General features: G+C 41.3%; 1 protein-coding gene across 1 annotated transcript in view; it reads left to right on the forward strand.

Annotated features, from left to right (window-relative positions):
* Positions 1-495: 495 nt before the first annotated feature.
* The window catches only part of GUCY2F (guanylate cyclase 2F, retinal), an 86,376-nt gene continuing 70,968 nt past the window's right edge, over positions 496-15,903 (forward strand). Inside the window, 3 exon segments of the mRNA XM_047715101.1 lie at positions 496-1,085; positions 1,087-1,226; positions 9,553-9,873. Of these exon segments, the coding sequence (XP_047571057.1) occupies positions 496-1,085; positions 1,087-1,226; positions 9,553-9,873 (1,051 nt within the window).

The raw sequence follows: 15,903 nt of genomic DNA on the forward strand, positions 1-15,903 counted from the left end.
GAGGCATTAGGGTGGAGATAAATGAGCACATTTTAAACTATAGAAGTGATAATGATAATAATATCACTAATATAATGCTAACAACATGTGCTTGCTGTATGTTTATCCACATAATCCTCACAACGTTGTGAAGTGGGTAGCTGTTGCCAACGTTGAATAGGATTCGGTAATAGATTGAATGTGGGGGTAGAGATGAAGGAAGAGCATCAGCTGACTAGCAGGTTTCTGCCTGGAACAAGGGGCCAAACAGTGGGTGGAGGTGCCATCTATTGAGACAAGGAGTACAGACAGTGCGGGAAGGAGAGGCGTTTTTGGTCAAGGTGGTTTGGGAACTGCCATTCTTTTATAATCAGTCTTTCCAGAAGCTTCAGGAATAAGGCAAGTAATGAATTTCTCCCTCCTATTGACAGGCATTTGGAAACACAACGGTCCGTCTCAGGAAAGCAGACTAACCTTCAGACATTTCCTCACTAGTTTGCTGGAAGCAGGAGGGCTATGTTTTGGGGACCATGGCCTTCTTCTCACCTTATGCTCTGGTGTGCGGCTCCCAGAAGACAGCGAAAACACCATGGCCTTGCAGCCTTCAAGCTCCTATGGTGCTCGTGCCTCCTGGCCCTCGCGTGCATCCCACAGTGGGTGTGGGCGCCCCTCTACAAGATAGGGGTAGTGGGCCCTTGGACTTGCGACCCGTTGTTCTCAAAGGCTCTGCCTGAGGTTGCTGCTGGCTTAGTCATTGAGCGCTTCAACAGGGACCCATCGTTTGACGCGGGTTGCTCTTCTGCATATGTGATTCTCAATGAAGACTGCCAGACCGCCAGGGCCCTTTGCAGTTTCATTGTTCACCACCAGATGGCCACCACCAGATTCATTGGCCCTGTCAACCCCGGCAACTGCGAGGCCTCCTCGCTCCTGGGAAACAGTTGGAACAAAGGGCTTTTCTCTTGGGCTTGTGTGAATTACGAATTAGACAATAAAATCAGCCACCCGACCTTTTCTCGGACACTCCCTTCTCCGGGCCGGGTGCTGGTAACTGTCATGAGATACTTCCAGTGGGCTCACGCCGGAGTCGTCTCCTAGATGAAGACATTGGGTGCACACCGCCAATCGAATACCAAGCGCTCTGCAGAGCCGGGGCCTACCGGTAGGGGTCGTCCTGAGCTCAGGACAAGACAGCCGCAGCATTCGGACAGCGCTCCTGCGGATTCGTCAGGCTGACCGAATTCTCAGTGAGCGCTTTCTCCCCGCTGAGGTTTAAACGTGGCTTCCGGGGAAGGGGGTGTGTGTGTGTGCTGGGAATAGGACAATTTCCAAAAGGTTTCTTACCCTCGCACCCTAGGAGAGCACATCAGGCATCCGCCCTCTTGCACTCACACTCAGGCTCCAAGACTGTTCAGCTTCAAGGGAGCCTGTTTGATGAACGAAATAAAGGTACAAAGTGGTTATAAATGCCATTGGGTCCCAGTGCCTACTCTCAGCATCAAGAGCAACGGGAGCCACACACCTTCCACACCTGTAGGACCCCAGTAGTTTGAGATCAGCCAAAGAGGGGTGCTTTTGTGGCTCTGTTTTGGCCCATTCTTTGCCACCTGCTTCATCACCTTTCACTTGGAACCTGTCTTCTCTGGACTCCACAATATACACTTCCCTTCCGTCCTCTGCACTCACCTCCCTTGCCCCCCCCCCCCAAAAACAGGGCTTATCTTTTCATGTGCCATTCCCAGGGACCTAGCTGATAAATAAAAGTATATTAAAATGAGGAGTCAGCCCAGATTTTAACCTTTCCCCTTTCAAGAGAAGGTTGATGTTGAAGGTGATTCTTGCAGAGACCATGGACAAAACCTGAAGCAAAGGGCAGACCCCAGCAAAGCTACTGTCACCAGACCTAGCTGAGGTGGTTTGGGGGAAGAAGAGCCGTTCCTGGTCCTCTGGAATCCAGTGTCTCTTACTTACTTTTATTGCAGGCCCTTGTGGCACTTGCTTTTGGTATTTTCTATTCCAGTTTTTTTAAAAACTAGATTTTTTTTCCTGGAAAGTGTCAGTGATTTGTGGGAACATGGCTCATTTCGCTATTGCAAGCCACTCCACTGCTTGAGAACGAACGGAGGGCTCAGAAACTACTTGTCAAATTGATGACTGCTAGGATTAGTCCTGGTCCCAGTCATTTCCTTAAGATAACAATGGGTTTGTTAGAGAATGGTCAGGGTTAGCCTGGCCGATAAACAGAAGCCCATTATAAGTTTCAAGTGTCACCAGTATTTGGACCTTCATTACGATCATTTTGGGAAGATGAGGGCAAGAAGTTTTAGTTCCTGGAACTGCAGTTGTCTGCTTCCAGCTCCAGTCTACAAGATCCTATAATGTTAAGCAATCAGTGTGGCTTTGATTACTTCATAATAGAGATTGATACTTTCAAAGCAGAGCACAGAATTATTTTGAAAGATATAAAACCATTTCCAGGGAGGAGTCATGCCAGAAACAGGCTCACAGATTTCGTATAACTTTAGAATATGTTACAAATCTTCACGAAGTCCAGTGTCTCCTGCAAGCTTACATTCCATGAGAGATTCGCATCCCACCCATTCTAAATAGTATACTCTTTGAAATGACAATTTGGCCTCTACCATGAAATGTTAAATAAATCCAGGCCCTGAAACTCTTTGGGCTGAGAGAAGTTAGGATTGAGTGCTCACCACCCACACGTCCTTTGAGGCAGAGAGATAGCAAATGTACATATTATGGCCCTACTCTTTGAGATTCATTCCTGTAGGTCGATGGTTCTCACTCTACATACTAGAATTACCTGGACATCTTTTCTAAACAACTGGTGCCAGAACGCTACATCCAGAGGTTTTGGTGGTCTGCAATGAGGCCCCAGCAGAGGTATTTTCAGTATCCTCCCAGGTGCATGTAAAATGTAGCCAGGGTTAAGAACCACTGCTTTGGGGGCACCTGGGTGGCTCAGTCGGTTAGGTGTTTGCCTTTGGCTCTGGTCATAATCTCAGGGTCCCGGGATCAAGCCCCACATCCGGCTCTCCGCTCAACCTTGAGTCCGCAACCTTTCCCTCTGTGATCTCTCTTGCTTTCTCTCTCTCTCGAATGAATAAATAAAATCTAAAAAAAAAAAAAAGAAACACTGCTTTAAGTTAATGAAAATGCAAATAAATGTTCTTTACTTTAAGTTGACTTTAATATAACGTTGTTTAATATAATATTACTTTAATATAACATTGTTTAATCAGACTTTTTTCTTCATAACAGTATGCAGCAGCCTGTTACAGGAATGGAAGTTTTAAGATTGGGGAGGGGGAAGCCTAGAGAGGAAATTCTGTGGTTATGGAGCAGAGGCCGACCCTGGGTACGGAGGACAGCAACGGGAAGTGAAGTAGGGACTCAGAAAGGGAGAGAAAAGGCAGCAAAGACAAAGCTCGGCCCTGCAGGATTTTGCTTCTTGTTTCGGACAAAACACAGACAGACTCAGATGGGACAGGTCCGGAACTCTGTGACAGGAGTCAGAATGTGGGTGGGGGTGGGGAGCAGGGAAACTGAGCTATCAGTTGGGCTGCGGCCTGGGTATGACCTCTGACAGTATGGAGTATCCAAAGGTGTGTAGTACTCACATTTGGTACAGCCATTTGGTGGCATCTGAGGGCGCGACAAAGCGGTGAGTGGGGTGTGATGCTAGCAGTCACGGAAGGGGAGTGAGTCAAAGTAAGATAGGCTTGTTGTCAGGTGAGAGCTGTGCCCCAGCCAGTAGAAGCATGGGAAGTAGGATCCGGAGTATGAACATAAATAGACTACCAGGACTTGAACCAAGCAGCCTGGGGTACAGGTCCCATTTCTGGTCCCATCAGAAAGTGAGAGATCCGGTGAGAAACTGAGTCAGAGGCCAATGACTATGGACTGGAGCAACAGGGCCATGAGAAAGGTTACAACAAACAAAGTACAGCATATACCAGATCAAATCTCTGGCTCATTTTTCTAGTCCCTCTTACCTGGTGGGACCGAAACTGCTGAAGTATTCCTAGCTGTTATCTATCTTGATGGAAAAGGGACTAAGCTTTCTGTGGGAGCTCCTCTGAGCCTTGCCTTCCCTATTCCGCTGGATATGAGGCTCTTCCTTACACAGTGGGTCACCACCCGAACCTTCACAGAAGGACATTTTGTGATGTACAAAATACGGTGGAAATGGATCCTGTCCTTTGGAGAGGCCCAGCAATATCGGGCAGTAATAAAAATGGGAAAAAGATGGGTTTGGTCCAATCTGCTCACAATAACAGTGAAGAGGCAGAGTCTTTAACCCACTGAGCCACCCAGGGGCCCCTTGCAAGGGTTTTGTACAAACCTTCTCATTCAGTTCTTGCAACATCCCTAAGTAATAAGGTTAATTATTATTTAACACACTTTATGGATAAGATTTCAGAGGCCAAAAGAGGTTAAATAACTTGCCAAATGTCACACAGCTTGTGAATGGGAAAGCCAAGCTATGTACTCAGGTTGCTCTAAAACAGTGCCTCTCAAACCTTGGTGTTTACCAGGATCCCCTGGAGGGCTTGTTAAAACACAGATTTCGGGGTTCCCTCTCCAGAGTTTCTGGTTCAGGAAGAGAAAGAAATGCTGGGGAAGGGCCCCAGAATTTGCATTTTTAACCCATTCATAGTGGTGTCATGCTGCTGGTCCAGGGATCACTCTTTGAGAACCACTGGTCTGATGAAAGACTTACACTCTATTGCCTCCTGTCTACCTGAGGTATGTCCCCAAAGCATACTCACTTGAAACCATGTGTGCCAAGTAGGTTGTATAGTTCAGTTCTTCCATTTTTCTTTCTTAATTGTTGGGCCCACTGATGAAATTCTTTTAAGTGCCTCAAGGTAGCCAGCGTTGGCCTTATTTTCCTATAGTCATAACAACAGTGATATTGATAATACCGTGGCTAAGAGCCTTCGTGTTGATAGGGCATTTTGTATAGAATTTGGTATGGATAAGCCTACATAAAGGTAAATGGTGAAAGACAACCTGCCGTCATGAATGGGTTTGATATCAGCAATGATAAAATTATTGGAGATCCAGCACACAAAGAAGTTTCTGTAGAAGTATCCAGCATCTAAGCTTTCAACATTTAAGAGGTCTTACCTGGATAGCAGTTTTTAAAAAGTTGAAGAAAACATATGTTGCAAGGTGTAGAGAAATATTAAAAACTTATCTCAAGCTGGGCCGCGATGTGAAAGCAATAAATGCACTTGGAATACCAGTTATATTGGGTATAAGAAAACATGACCTAGTGTAGGTGGAATGGCCATTAAATGTAATGTGTGTCTGACATCATGCTGAGCTACTTGTATGGGTTCAACATGGGTGGCAGGTAAGTAAGTGATGGTCTCTGGACTTAAAGCCAAAAATGTGTGTGTCCAGGGTGGCGGGGGAGGGGGGTGTCCTTAGCTGGAAGAAACAGTCACACATTGCCCAGTGCCCTGTTCTTAAATTGTGCTCGGAAGGCTGCCTGCACCCAATCACAGTGGGGGGTGGAGCTGGGAAGCAGGCTGATTCCAGAGCCTCCCACCTTCTTCTTATGCATCCATTTTATAGACTGCATGGAAGAAAGCTGACAGGAAGAGGGTCTGGGTGTACTTCTTTCACAGTGTGGTCAGATGGCTGAACCCTGGGGGAATGTGAGACTTGGGATAAATCACAGAGCATGCCCCCCTTCCTCTGGCTTGTGTATTCCCCCCCCAACATTTGTTAAAATGAAATAGATTAAAATATATAGTGATACACACACACACACACACACACACACACCAGTGATAGGGGATGTTGCAGAACGGTTAAAATGAAGATAAAGAACACTAGAATGTGGGGGTGGGGTGCTTTCTGGGCTTGGGAGCAATACTGTGGGCTCACTGTATGAATACAACTAGTAAGGACTAAGGACTTAAGTGTGAGACTGGGCCCGTTTTCCTCCACTAAGGACTCTATACCAGTAATCTGTAAAAAATAAAAAAGTGAACTTTGTCTTCTGGGAAACACAGTTCCTCAATTTGAAGGAACTATCAGACAGAGTATTTCAATAGAAGATAAAAAGTAGGAGTAGAGTGACTTAGTAATGAACTTCTCCTGGAGTTTCATGATGTTTCTTGCTGCTAGTGTTGAGGGTGAAAGAGAAGGTCCTGGAGAGCCTGCCCTAGTGGGTACCACAGTATGAAGACATAGTTGCTGATGTTTTGAGTGGGACTCAGGAAGCACAGAGAAAGTGCTAGTATCATATCATGGTGAGCTGGGATCTCAGCAAGATGTATCTCCTGATCCTTGTTTTGGCTATAGAGTGGCTGACTGTTAACAATCAGGATGGAAACTTACAAATTAGTATTATTCAGTGATCACCCGTTGACCCAGGCCTTGTCGAGGATTTAAGGTTTCTGTCCACTAATCCTTGCCTGACAACAACTTACAGGTAAAATCCCATTTTAATGAATGTAATTTTGAGATAATAAAGCTATTTAGTAAAATCATCATGTAGAACAGATGCACCCACAAATCCCTGTTCACAAAGCACTCAATCTATTAAATTAAGATGCTGTTTTTTTTTTAAAGTCATGTTTTTTTTTTTTAAGATTTTATTTATTTGAGAGAGAGACAGTGAGAGAGAGCATGAGAGGGGAGAAAGTCAGAGGGAGAAGCAGACTCTCCAAGGAGAAGGGAGCCTGATGTGGGACTCGATCCCAGGACTCTGGGATCATGACCTGAGCCGAAGGCAGTTGCTTAACCAACTGAGCCACCCAGGCGCCCAAGATGCTGTTTTTGAATTCAGTATTTATGCTTTCTATTTCAGTCATGTTCAATGGCAAGATCTTGCCATGTAAAAAATGGAGGAGACTGAGATCATACCCTTTCCGAGGCTTTGTTTTCTCATCTGTAAAATAATGAGGGGAATGAAAGGAACGAGTAGGTCTCAAAGAGTCTTTCCAGTTATAAAAATTCTGACTCTTTGTCTAAGATATCCTTAGTGTGGGCCCATGAAAGAAAAATTACAAGGAGAGATTAAGGTCGAGAGTAAGGTCTTGAGCATAATTAATGACACTAAGCATCAAGGACAAGTATGGTAGAATTTATCTGCCAGGTAAATATCACTTCAACTTGTTCCTCCATACTAACAATCCAGATATGCCCATGCCTTACATCTCAAGGAACCCACAAAAGATACCCAAGTGTACAACCTCTGATTTTTCAGGCATTCATTTAAACAATGTTCATTGGGTGCATAAGATGTACCGGGATACAGAGATAAATAAGACACAGTCCTTGACCAGTCATTGGGTACATGCTGATGTTGAGAAAGGGGTACAATGTGATAATGATTGTTGAATAGCTGGCTTGTCGGGGGGAAGATTGCCCTGATTTATAATGTTTGCCAATTTTCATAGAGATTTCCATAATCACTCCCACCATGCCCAATTTCAAGCTACCAGTCTGACACTGACTGGTGCACAGAATCCCTGAAAATTTAACCACAGGCTCTTCTGAACTAGTACCAGCCAGCTCCAACACACTTCTGAGGGGATGTGACCTTGTGAGAAGTGGCTCTCCTCAGCTGAGGGCAATTCTCTGAGAGGTATTAGCTATCATCTCCTGACACAGCCCCACCCCCAGGAGCTAGGAGAACGAGTGTGTCAGTTGTGAAGGGTGCAGATGGGTGGTACACCACAGCACCCACTACACAGAGTGTATGTTAAAGTATTTGCTGTATTTCAACCAACACAATTCCATTTAACATTCCATCTAGTGAAGTAATTTTAATATTCCTTGAAATATAGTAAATAAAATTTTATCTCTGTTGGGTAACCTTCGTCAAATCACCTAATCTCTGTTTTTGTTGAAGAAAGATGCCAATACTGACTTGCTTGCTAAGGATCCTGGTGGACAAACTGGCCAACTACCTGAAACAGCTGACTTAACTCATTTCTCCCCCTCAGTGGACCTGTTACTGGACTAGTTGTTTAATGTTTATGTTTATGTTGTTTCATGTTTAATGGTGCAACCAAATTTAGAGACTTAGATGACTTTGATTCTAGTTTTTCCTTCTAAATCCAGCTTTTGCCTTGTCAAACCTCTCTGGCACTCCATTTTCCCATTATGCAATGTGTAATTATGAACAAAGGAGTTTGAATTCCTTGAGTGGCTCATGAACTAGCTCCAAAGATATCCCAGAGTATTTGAAGGAAGATTTAAGGATCAGAATACACATAGAACCTTTTAGGGCAATTATATTGAAAGAACTAATGGTCATTTGAAAACTGAAAGTTACACTGTGTGTGTGTATGTGATTTAAATCATCATCATAACTTGCTAGTTACACCTTAAAAAACTGAAATTATCAGCTCTAGGTCAAAGGGGAAATTTTCTGGGGGTTATTTAACGAGTGTAAAAAAGTTTTTGGAAATAGATGAAGAAATATGTAAATGCCAAAGACCAGTCATTGAACGCAGTTAAGCGTACTCATTTCCTGAGATTAAAGGTTCCGTGAAAGCACGTATAATTAATATTTACCAATATCAATAGGACCTTTGCCTTTCTTCGAGGAGCTAGAATACTTGCCAGGCATTATCTAATTAAACTACTCAATGTACCTGTGAAATGCTTTGGAATCTGCATTTTAAAGATGTGGGCACTGAAGCACAAGTGGGCTTAAACTAAACTCATTTAGCATGCCAAGGGCGAAATTGGATAGAAGACTTTCAGTCTCATGATCTTGCTGCCATTCTTCAACCGTGGCCTCCTCTAATCCACTCTATTCTAGCATAGCCTTACCAAACAACATAGTTTCATAAGTCTAGGAGGAATTAATAGAGAGCAAAGTAATTCCAATTACAGGGAAGTTAGATTTTTAAAAGTTGAACATATCACTGATAATATTATTAGCATTTAGAGGTGAGTGTGAGCTAGTGCCATTCATTGTCTATAATGGCCATGGTAAGGGTGGGAACAGTTGTGCAAAATCTATTGGAATGTATGTTTGCAGGAGCAGGGCCATAAGTAGCAGTGGTGGTTCTGAGAATATCCCCCATCCTCACCCTTTAGCCTTCTTATTCTTAGGTAGTATTTTTTGAGTGCTATGTGCTTAGCCCATTATACGAATTGCTCCTTCAATCAACACTACCACCCTATGAAGTACATATTTATGATCTCCATTTTATAAGTGAGGCAGAGAGAGGTAAGCTAAGGGTATACAGCTAACAATGACTAGTGATGTTAAGATATAAACCTGAATCTTCCAATCCCAAAACCTCTTCATTATGCTACCTCCCATTTGCTAAATTTATTCTTATTCCTGTCTAGTAGTAGGCTCTGTAGGCTGTAGTCATATCTGTGTCCTCCCATTGCCGAATCCAGGGTCCTGAGCATACCTCAGCCTTAGCTCAGCACTTCAACATCTTGATCATCTTAGAGGTGTAAGATAAAAATCATTTACCAGTTGGTTATAACACATCTATTTATTTTTCCTGATCTGTGGTTTTTGGAATTCTATTTTACTAACGTATTACTGCCATAATCCTCCAGCTTTATTGGTTTCATTAATCATCATGTATGTGCGTTCGGCCTTGATTGGGGGAGAGACTCAGATGCATCTCTTGGAATGGGCTCATGATGTGAAAATGACTGATGGAAACTATGTCTTTGTTCCCTATGATGCTCTGCTCTACAGTTTACTTTATAAGCATACTGCCTACCAGGTCCTGAGGAACAACCCGAAACTCCGGGAAGCCTATGATGCTGTGTTGACCATTACAGTGGAGTCCCAAGAAAAAACCTTCTATCAAGCCTATACTGAGGCAGCAGCTATACATGAAATTCCTGAGAAGTTGGAGTCAGATCAGGTAAGTGCAGATTTATAAGTTATCATAAGTGGAGACCCTCAAACAACAAGAAGGTCAATATTGTTCCTGTGAAAAGCCTCTATTGCATAGGCAACCCAGTCAAGAAGAGGCAACCATGCACAAATTAAAAACACCTTTTGTTTGCAGGAAACATTTGTAAAACAAAGACACATTGTTGAAGCTTTTTTTTTTTAATTGTCAAGCTGCCCATAATGACAGCATGCAGCTGTGAAGAATAAGTAAAATCTATTTAAGAAGAGGGAAACAAAAATTTTATAATATACTAGTGCTATTCAAGGGAGCTAGAGAATTCTTATGTCTGACCCAAGTTCAGCTGGTTTGAATAGTTCTAAATCTATTCAAAATCAAAGAGAGCTGGTGTATAAGACCATATTAAATTTATTATTGATAAAACTGGTATTAGAGAATATGGCTTCTGTTTGTAAGCATTTGAGCTTCCCAGTACTGAATCTGAGGATTACCCAGACTTCCCTACCTAGTCAACAACATTGTAGGACCACCATATTCCAGCACCACAAGGGCGTGCCTTTTGTAAAATGTACAGCCTGGAGGAGCATAGTGGAGTATGTGCTTCCTATAGGTAGGTGGCTCCCAAGAGAAAGAAGTTAGGAAGGGCTGGGCTGTATATCCTTAGTTCTCCTTCCAAATTAACCAGTCAGGTTAAAACACTCCTCTTTTGTGGGAGGGAACGAGTAAGGGGGTGAGGAGAGGTCAGATGTTTTTTTGCTAGTAGAGCTATCTCTGTATGAGAGGAATAGTCTGGAATGGGGAAGAATTCCTCCCTTCTAATATGTAAGATGTGATATTTACATGTGTATAAATGAATATATGTATAAACACTTTTCAGATTCAAATCACAGACACTAAAGGGCCTGAGGAAGGTAAAGGAGCAGGGAGGGGAACAAAGTACAGAAAAGACATCCAAAAAAACATCCAAAAAAGACAAGGAATATGGGAAGAAGGTGGGGAGGCCAAAGATACCAGTTAGATTTGAAAAAATAAAGAGGTGGTTTTTGTAGGTTGGAGGCTAGATGTAGAAGGCAGTCAGTTTTAGAAGTATTTAGAATAACACATGAGTAGAATTAAAAGTTCTAGCATTTGCTAGCATATGTATCAGTTACAATGCTTCTGGCTGTAAGTAACAGACTGTTCAACACAAAATGGCCCAGGTGATTTTTCTTTTCAAAATTTGAAGGTATGGGAGCTCAAGGGTCCATTATTCATCAGCCCAACGATGTTATCAATGAACCACACTTGACTCATCTTTCCATTTTACAAGCCGTAGCATGCTATCTTGCCATCGTTATTTGGTTAGTCTTAAGGTCCCATGATGGCTGCCACAGTTCCAGACATTACATATTATAGGTGGAACTGCCTCCAGATAAAAATGGGCAATGATCTTTTCTTGTGTCTCTTTTTAAGAGTGAGGAAATCTTTCCCAGAAGCTCCTCAGGCAGACTTTTCTCCACACTTTCTTGATCACATTCATGTCTTATATACATACCAAAATCAATCATTTAGGAAGAGGAACAGAAGCATCATGGTTAACCTATGGCTGCTGGAAAAATGTGAACAGATTTGAGATTCTGTTAGCAGGGAAGAAGGCTGTCAGGGAGGCAGCTGATTGTGTCTAACACTCACATTCTCAATGATATTCTTTTTTATATCCACCATTTATTTCTTTATCCCGTGGACTGCTTCTGCCTCTGAACAAATAATTCAGATAAAACTTAGGTTTAGTTTAAGTATTGATAACAAAGATTTTGCTGATTCTTGTTCTAATAAAAAAAGGTGACCAGCAGAAATATTAACAGGGCAGATTTTGAACTTTATTGCTACTGAGATGTTTATAATAAATCTTTCTTTTAGGAGACACACAGATGTTTAAAAACAAGTGGTCAGTTTGGTCATGAATTGCAAGAATCCCTCAGATTCCTAAGAATGGTTGCTCAAACCAGTTGTTTGGTGTTATTTACAGGCAAGCAAAGAGATGGTGAATTTTTGTATTTTTTAGCCAATGATACGACACCACATCGATACAGAGTACATCTTTTTACTTTAATCATGAAATGAGGGAAGGAGAAAGGGGTGTGTTGTGTGTGTGTGTTTGTATGTGTGTGTATTGTACATGCATATATATGAACAGATATTTTATATAAAAAATTCAGACCTACTACTTGTAATATTTGATCCAAATATTACACCTTATTACACCACAATACCTTGTGGAAAACATAAGGTAATTAAGGCAAGAAAAGAAAAGACACCACTATCTTCGTTGCTAGGCAGCATGTACCCTGCTTTAGACAAGAAAATAGAGTTAAAGCAAAGGATCTAGATCTTATAAAACAGCTTGTTTGGATGCATTTCCTCCCCCTCTTTGCAGGTTCCTAGGGTATACCCTCCTAACCAAAGACTAAGAGAAGGATGACACAGTTATCTTCAGATTTCTGATAAACAAAACCTTCTTTTGCCTAAATTATTTTGCTAAATTTTTGAAGGCAGCTGGTATAGGAGAAAGCATATGATAAAGAGTTAGACACACTTGGGTTTAAGTACCAGAGTTCCACTCTTACTAGCTGTGTGTCCTTGGGCAAATTACTTCCACTTTTTTGAGTCTCAGTGTTCTCATCTATAAAATGGGTTAGTGATCTGCATCTTCTAGGATTATTGCAAAGATTAAATAAAGTTACACGTGTAAGGTAACTAGCAGAATGTCTGGCTCACAGTTTCCTTCCTTTCCACTTTTTCTTCCTTGGGGCCAGAATGATCTTATACTTACCATCTAAGTTTGAATCTGATTTCAGCTCCCTACTCTTGAAGTTTTCTGATTCCTAGCAGAAAATTGCTCAATAGTTTTCGCTTTCAAGATTATTTTGCTTTCAGAATTCCAAGTGATATTTTCTTAGATCAAAAGATGTAGTGCATTGTTTATTTGTCCCTGGACTCCTGTTGTTTTTGCCCTGTTAAGTCAACAGATCAATAATTATTTGCTGAGCACCTGCCATGCGCCATGCATTGTGTGGAACACCAGATAGAACAGTTAACAAGACAAGATTTTTGTCAGTGGTGTGTTGGAACTTGTTTACAAAAGCTGATGGTGTGCACTTTTTCCCAATTCTGTGTCCAGTGGCATCATGTTGGTAGCTAGAAACCAGCCATCGGGAGTATTTGCACCACAGAAATTGGTAAATGATACAAATAAGAGCTATTTTCCTCTATATAGAGTCAAATGTTTCCTACCACATCTCTTGTTCCTGATCTTTTGCGGTGTAAATTCCTGTGAGAGGGACAGTAAGTGAATAAACAAACATATGAAAAACATGGCCATATTTCTCTCTTGCCCAATAACTTGCAGTGGAGTTAAAATTTCCATAGAGAGGCTATATTGCCTAGAGCAGTATTTGCAATCTCTTTTAATTTATGCTCTTCTTTAAAAAGTAAAACCAAAGACTGTCAAAGTGATATGCACACATAGTTTTAACAGTTAAGAAATGCTAAAAAGTTTGTGTCAACAACAAAGCAGTTCCTAGGCCTCCCTCCCACCTTTCATCAGAAGCAACCACTTTCTTGTCTTCTTTGCTTTTCATTCTGCTATTTACTTCTGGGTTTGTAAATACCATACCACCACTGGTCTCTCTCTCTCTTGGTTATCTCTTGATTAATCAATTTATTATTTATTTATTATTGAGAGATGGAGAGAGAGAGAGAGAGAGGAGGGGTAGAGGGAGAAGGAGAGTCTTTTGTGTAATTTTAAAGATTATTTATTTGAGAGTGAAAGAAAGAGAGAGCAAGAGGCTGTGGGGAGGGGCAGAAGGAGAGAGAATCTTAAGCAGACTCTGTCTGAGCACCAAGCCTGAAGCAGGGCTTAATCTCATGAGTCTGAGTTCAGGGCCGGAGCTGAAACCAGGAGTTGGTTGCTTAACAAGCTGTGCCACCCAGATGCCCCATGGAGAAAGAGAATCTTAAGCAGACTCCACTCCCAGCGTGGAGCCTGACACAGGGCTCCATCTCACAACTGTGAGATCATTCACGCATGACCTGAGCCAAATTCAAGAGTTGGATGCTTAAGGGACTGAGCCACGCTGGCACCCCTTGATTAATCATTTTTAGACATTATTTGTTGACTTTCTATTACAGTTGAGGATTTTTAGCTCTTATATACTTCCTTATGCTCCTTCAAACCTTCAATATAGGTATGCCACAATTTTTAGTTAAATTCATATTTGGTATTTTTTGTATTATACCTATCTAAATATCATTGATTGCTGATACATATGGTATATTATGGTAACAGTTCATTCTGTGTGTAACTTTTGATTTTTACTGGGGTTAACAATTGTCTCGTTTTTAAATTTGTTTACCTTAACTTGAATTTTGAAGTTTTTCCACACTGTCTGATAAAGCTGTTGAATTTTCACAGAACAATTTTATACATGGCAAAAATCCTTTATCAGTTTCATTTGTTTTTCCTGAAGCTCTCTGTCCTCCTGTTCCAATCTAAACTTATTGCTCTCTAAAGCTTCTGCACAACTATTATGCTAATATCTCCTTTTTTACTACCCTGGAAGGTCCCTTTCTCTTTTTTCTCTGTGCTGAATCCACTCTTGCATGAATCTTGTGGCTCCCATTATTTTCCCCCAGTTTACTCTTGTTTTGGTGGAGCACACTGTCTAGTGAGAAAGGTACAGGGATGGTAAATTTTCGAAATTTTGCATATCTGAAAGTCATTCTTCTATCTTCACTATTGGTTGATAGTTTGAGTATAAAAATCTAGGTTAAAAAATCATTTTCCCTAAGGCACCTGGCTGGCTGTTGGAAGAGCATGTGACTTTTGATCTCTGGCTTTTAAGTTTGAGCCCCACGTTGGGTCTAGAGATTACTTAAAATCAACCATCAAATAAAATAAAATAATTTTCCTTTAGCACTCTGAAGACATGGCACGCTGTCTTCTTATTTCCATTATTGGCATTGACAATTCCAATGCCATTGTTATTCCTGAGTCTTTAATGCAACCTCTTTTCATTCCTCCCTATCTCTTCCAGAGGCTTTTAAGATTGTCTTTATTCTTGATGTTAGGAAATTTCATGATGATGTCTGTGTCCTTGACATATATTATGCAGTATCTATTGTGGGGCCTTTCAGTCTCATTCTACCTGGGAAATGTCTGTGTATTATTTATTTGATAATTTCTTCGACAACATTGTCTTTGTTCTCTCTGAAAATACTATTAGTTGTTTATAAGATTGTCTGGGTTGATTTTTTAATTGTCTAATTGTTTCTCTTGTATCATCCATATTTTTGTTATAAATTACTCTTCCTAACAGAGCCTCACAATTTTGCATCTTCTTTTACTGATTTTTAATTTTTTTCCCTATAATATTGTTAATTTCCAAGAGTTGGTTCTTGCTTTTTGATTAGTCTATTTTGATGGCATCCTGGTTTTGTTTTGTAAATATGGTATTTTATCTTATTTCTTAGAAAATATTCATTGTACTTTCTTTGAAATTCTTTTCTGCTCCCTGTGTTTTTCTCCATTTCTAATTTTTCATGCTTCTTTGTTTTGGTCTCTCTATTTCATGTTGGAAGTTTCCTTAATTCTTAATTTCCTTAATTCTCTGGTGATCCTGAATGAAAAGAATGAAGCTCTAAGAGATAGATTGGAAGGTGTATGTACATTGTGTGTTTGTTAACCAGTGGAGAAATTGGCTAGCCAGCTGAAGTTTTTTGTCAGTATCTGTAGAACTTGCCTCTTGGGCTACACTCTCTTCAGGGAAGAATACTCCCATCTTCTTGGGAGTCATAATCCTGGTTGTCACTATTCTAGGAGTCATGGGGGGGGGGGAGACTGGGACTCTCATTGTTAAGTATAAACACTTCAACTTCATCACTCTTTTTTGTGGCTTGCCTAACTTTTACCTTCCTTTGGATTATGTGTCCCAGCTCCAGAGCTGTTCTGAATCAATTTAACCTGTTTCCAGCAGGGTTTGGCTTTCCTTAATAGAGGTGGAGA

The sequence above is a fragment of the Lutra lutra genome, chromosome X (assembly GCF_902655055.1).
Source record: "Lutra lutra chromosome X, mLutLut1.2, whole genome shotgun sequence".
Classification (NCBI taxonomy): Eukaryota; Metazoa; Chordata; class Mammalia; order Carnivora; family Mustelidae; genus Lutra; species Lutra lutra.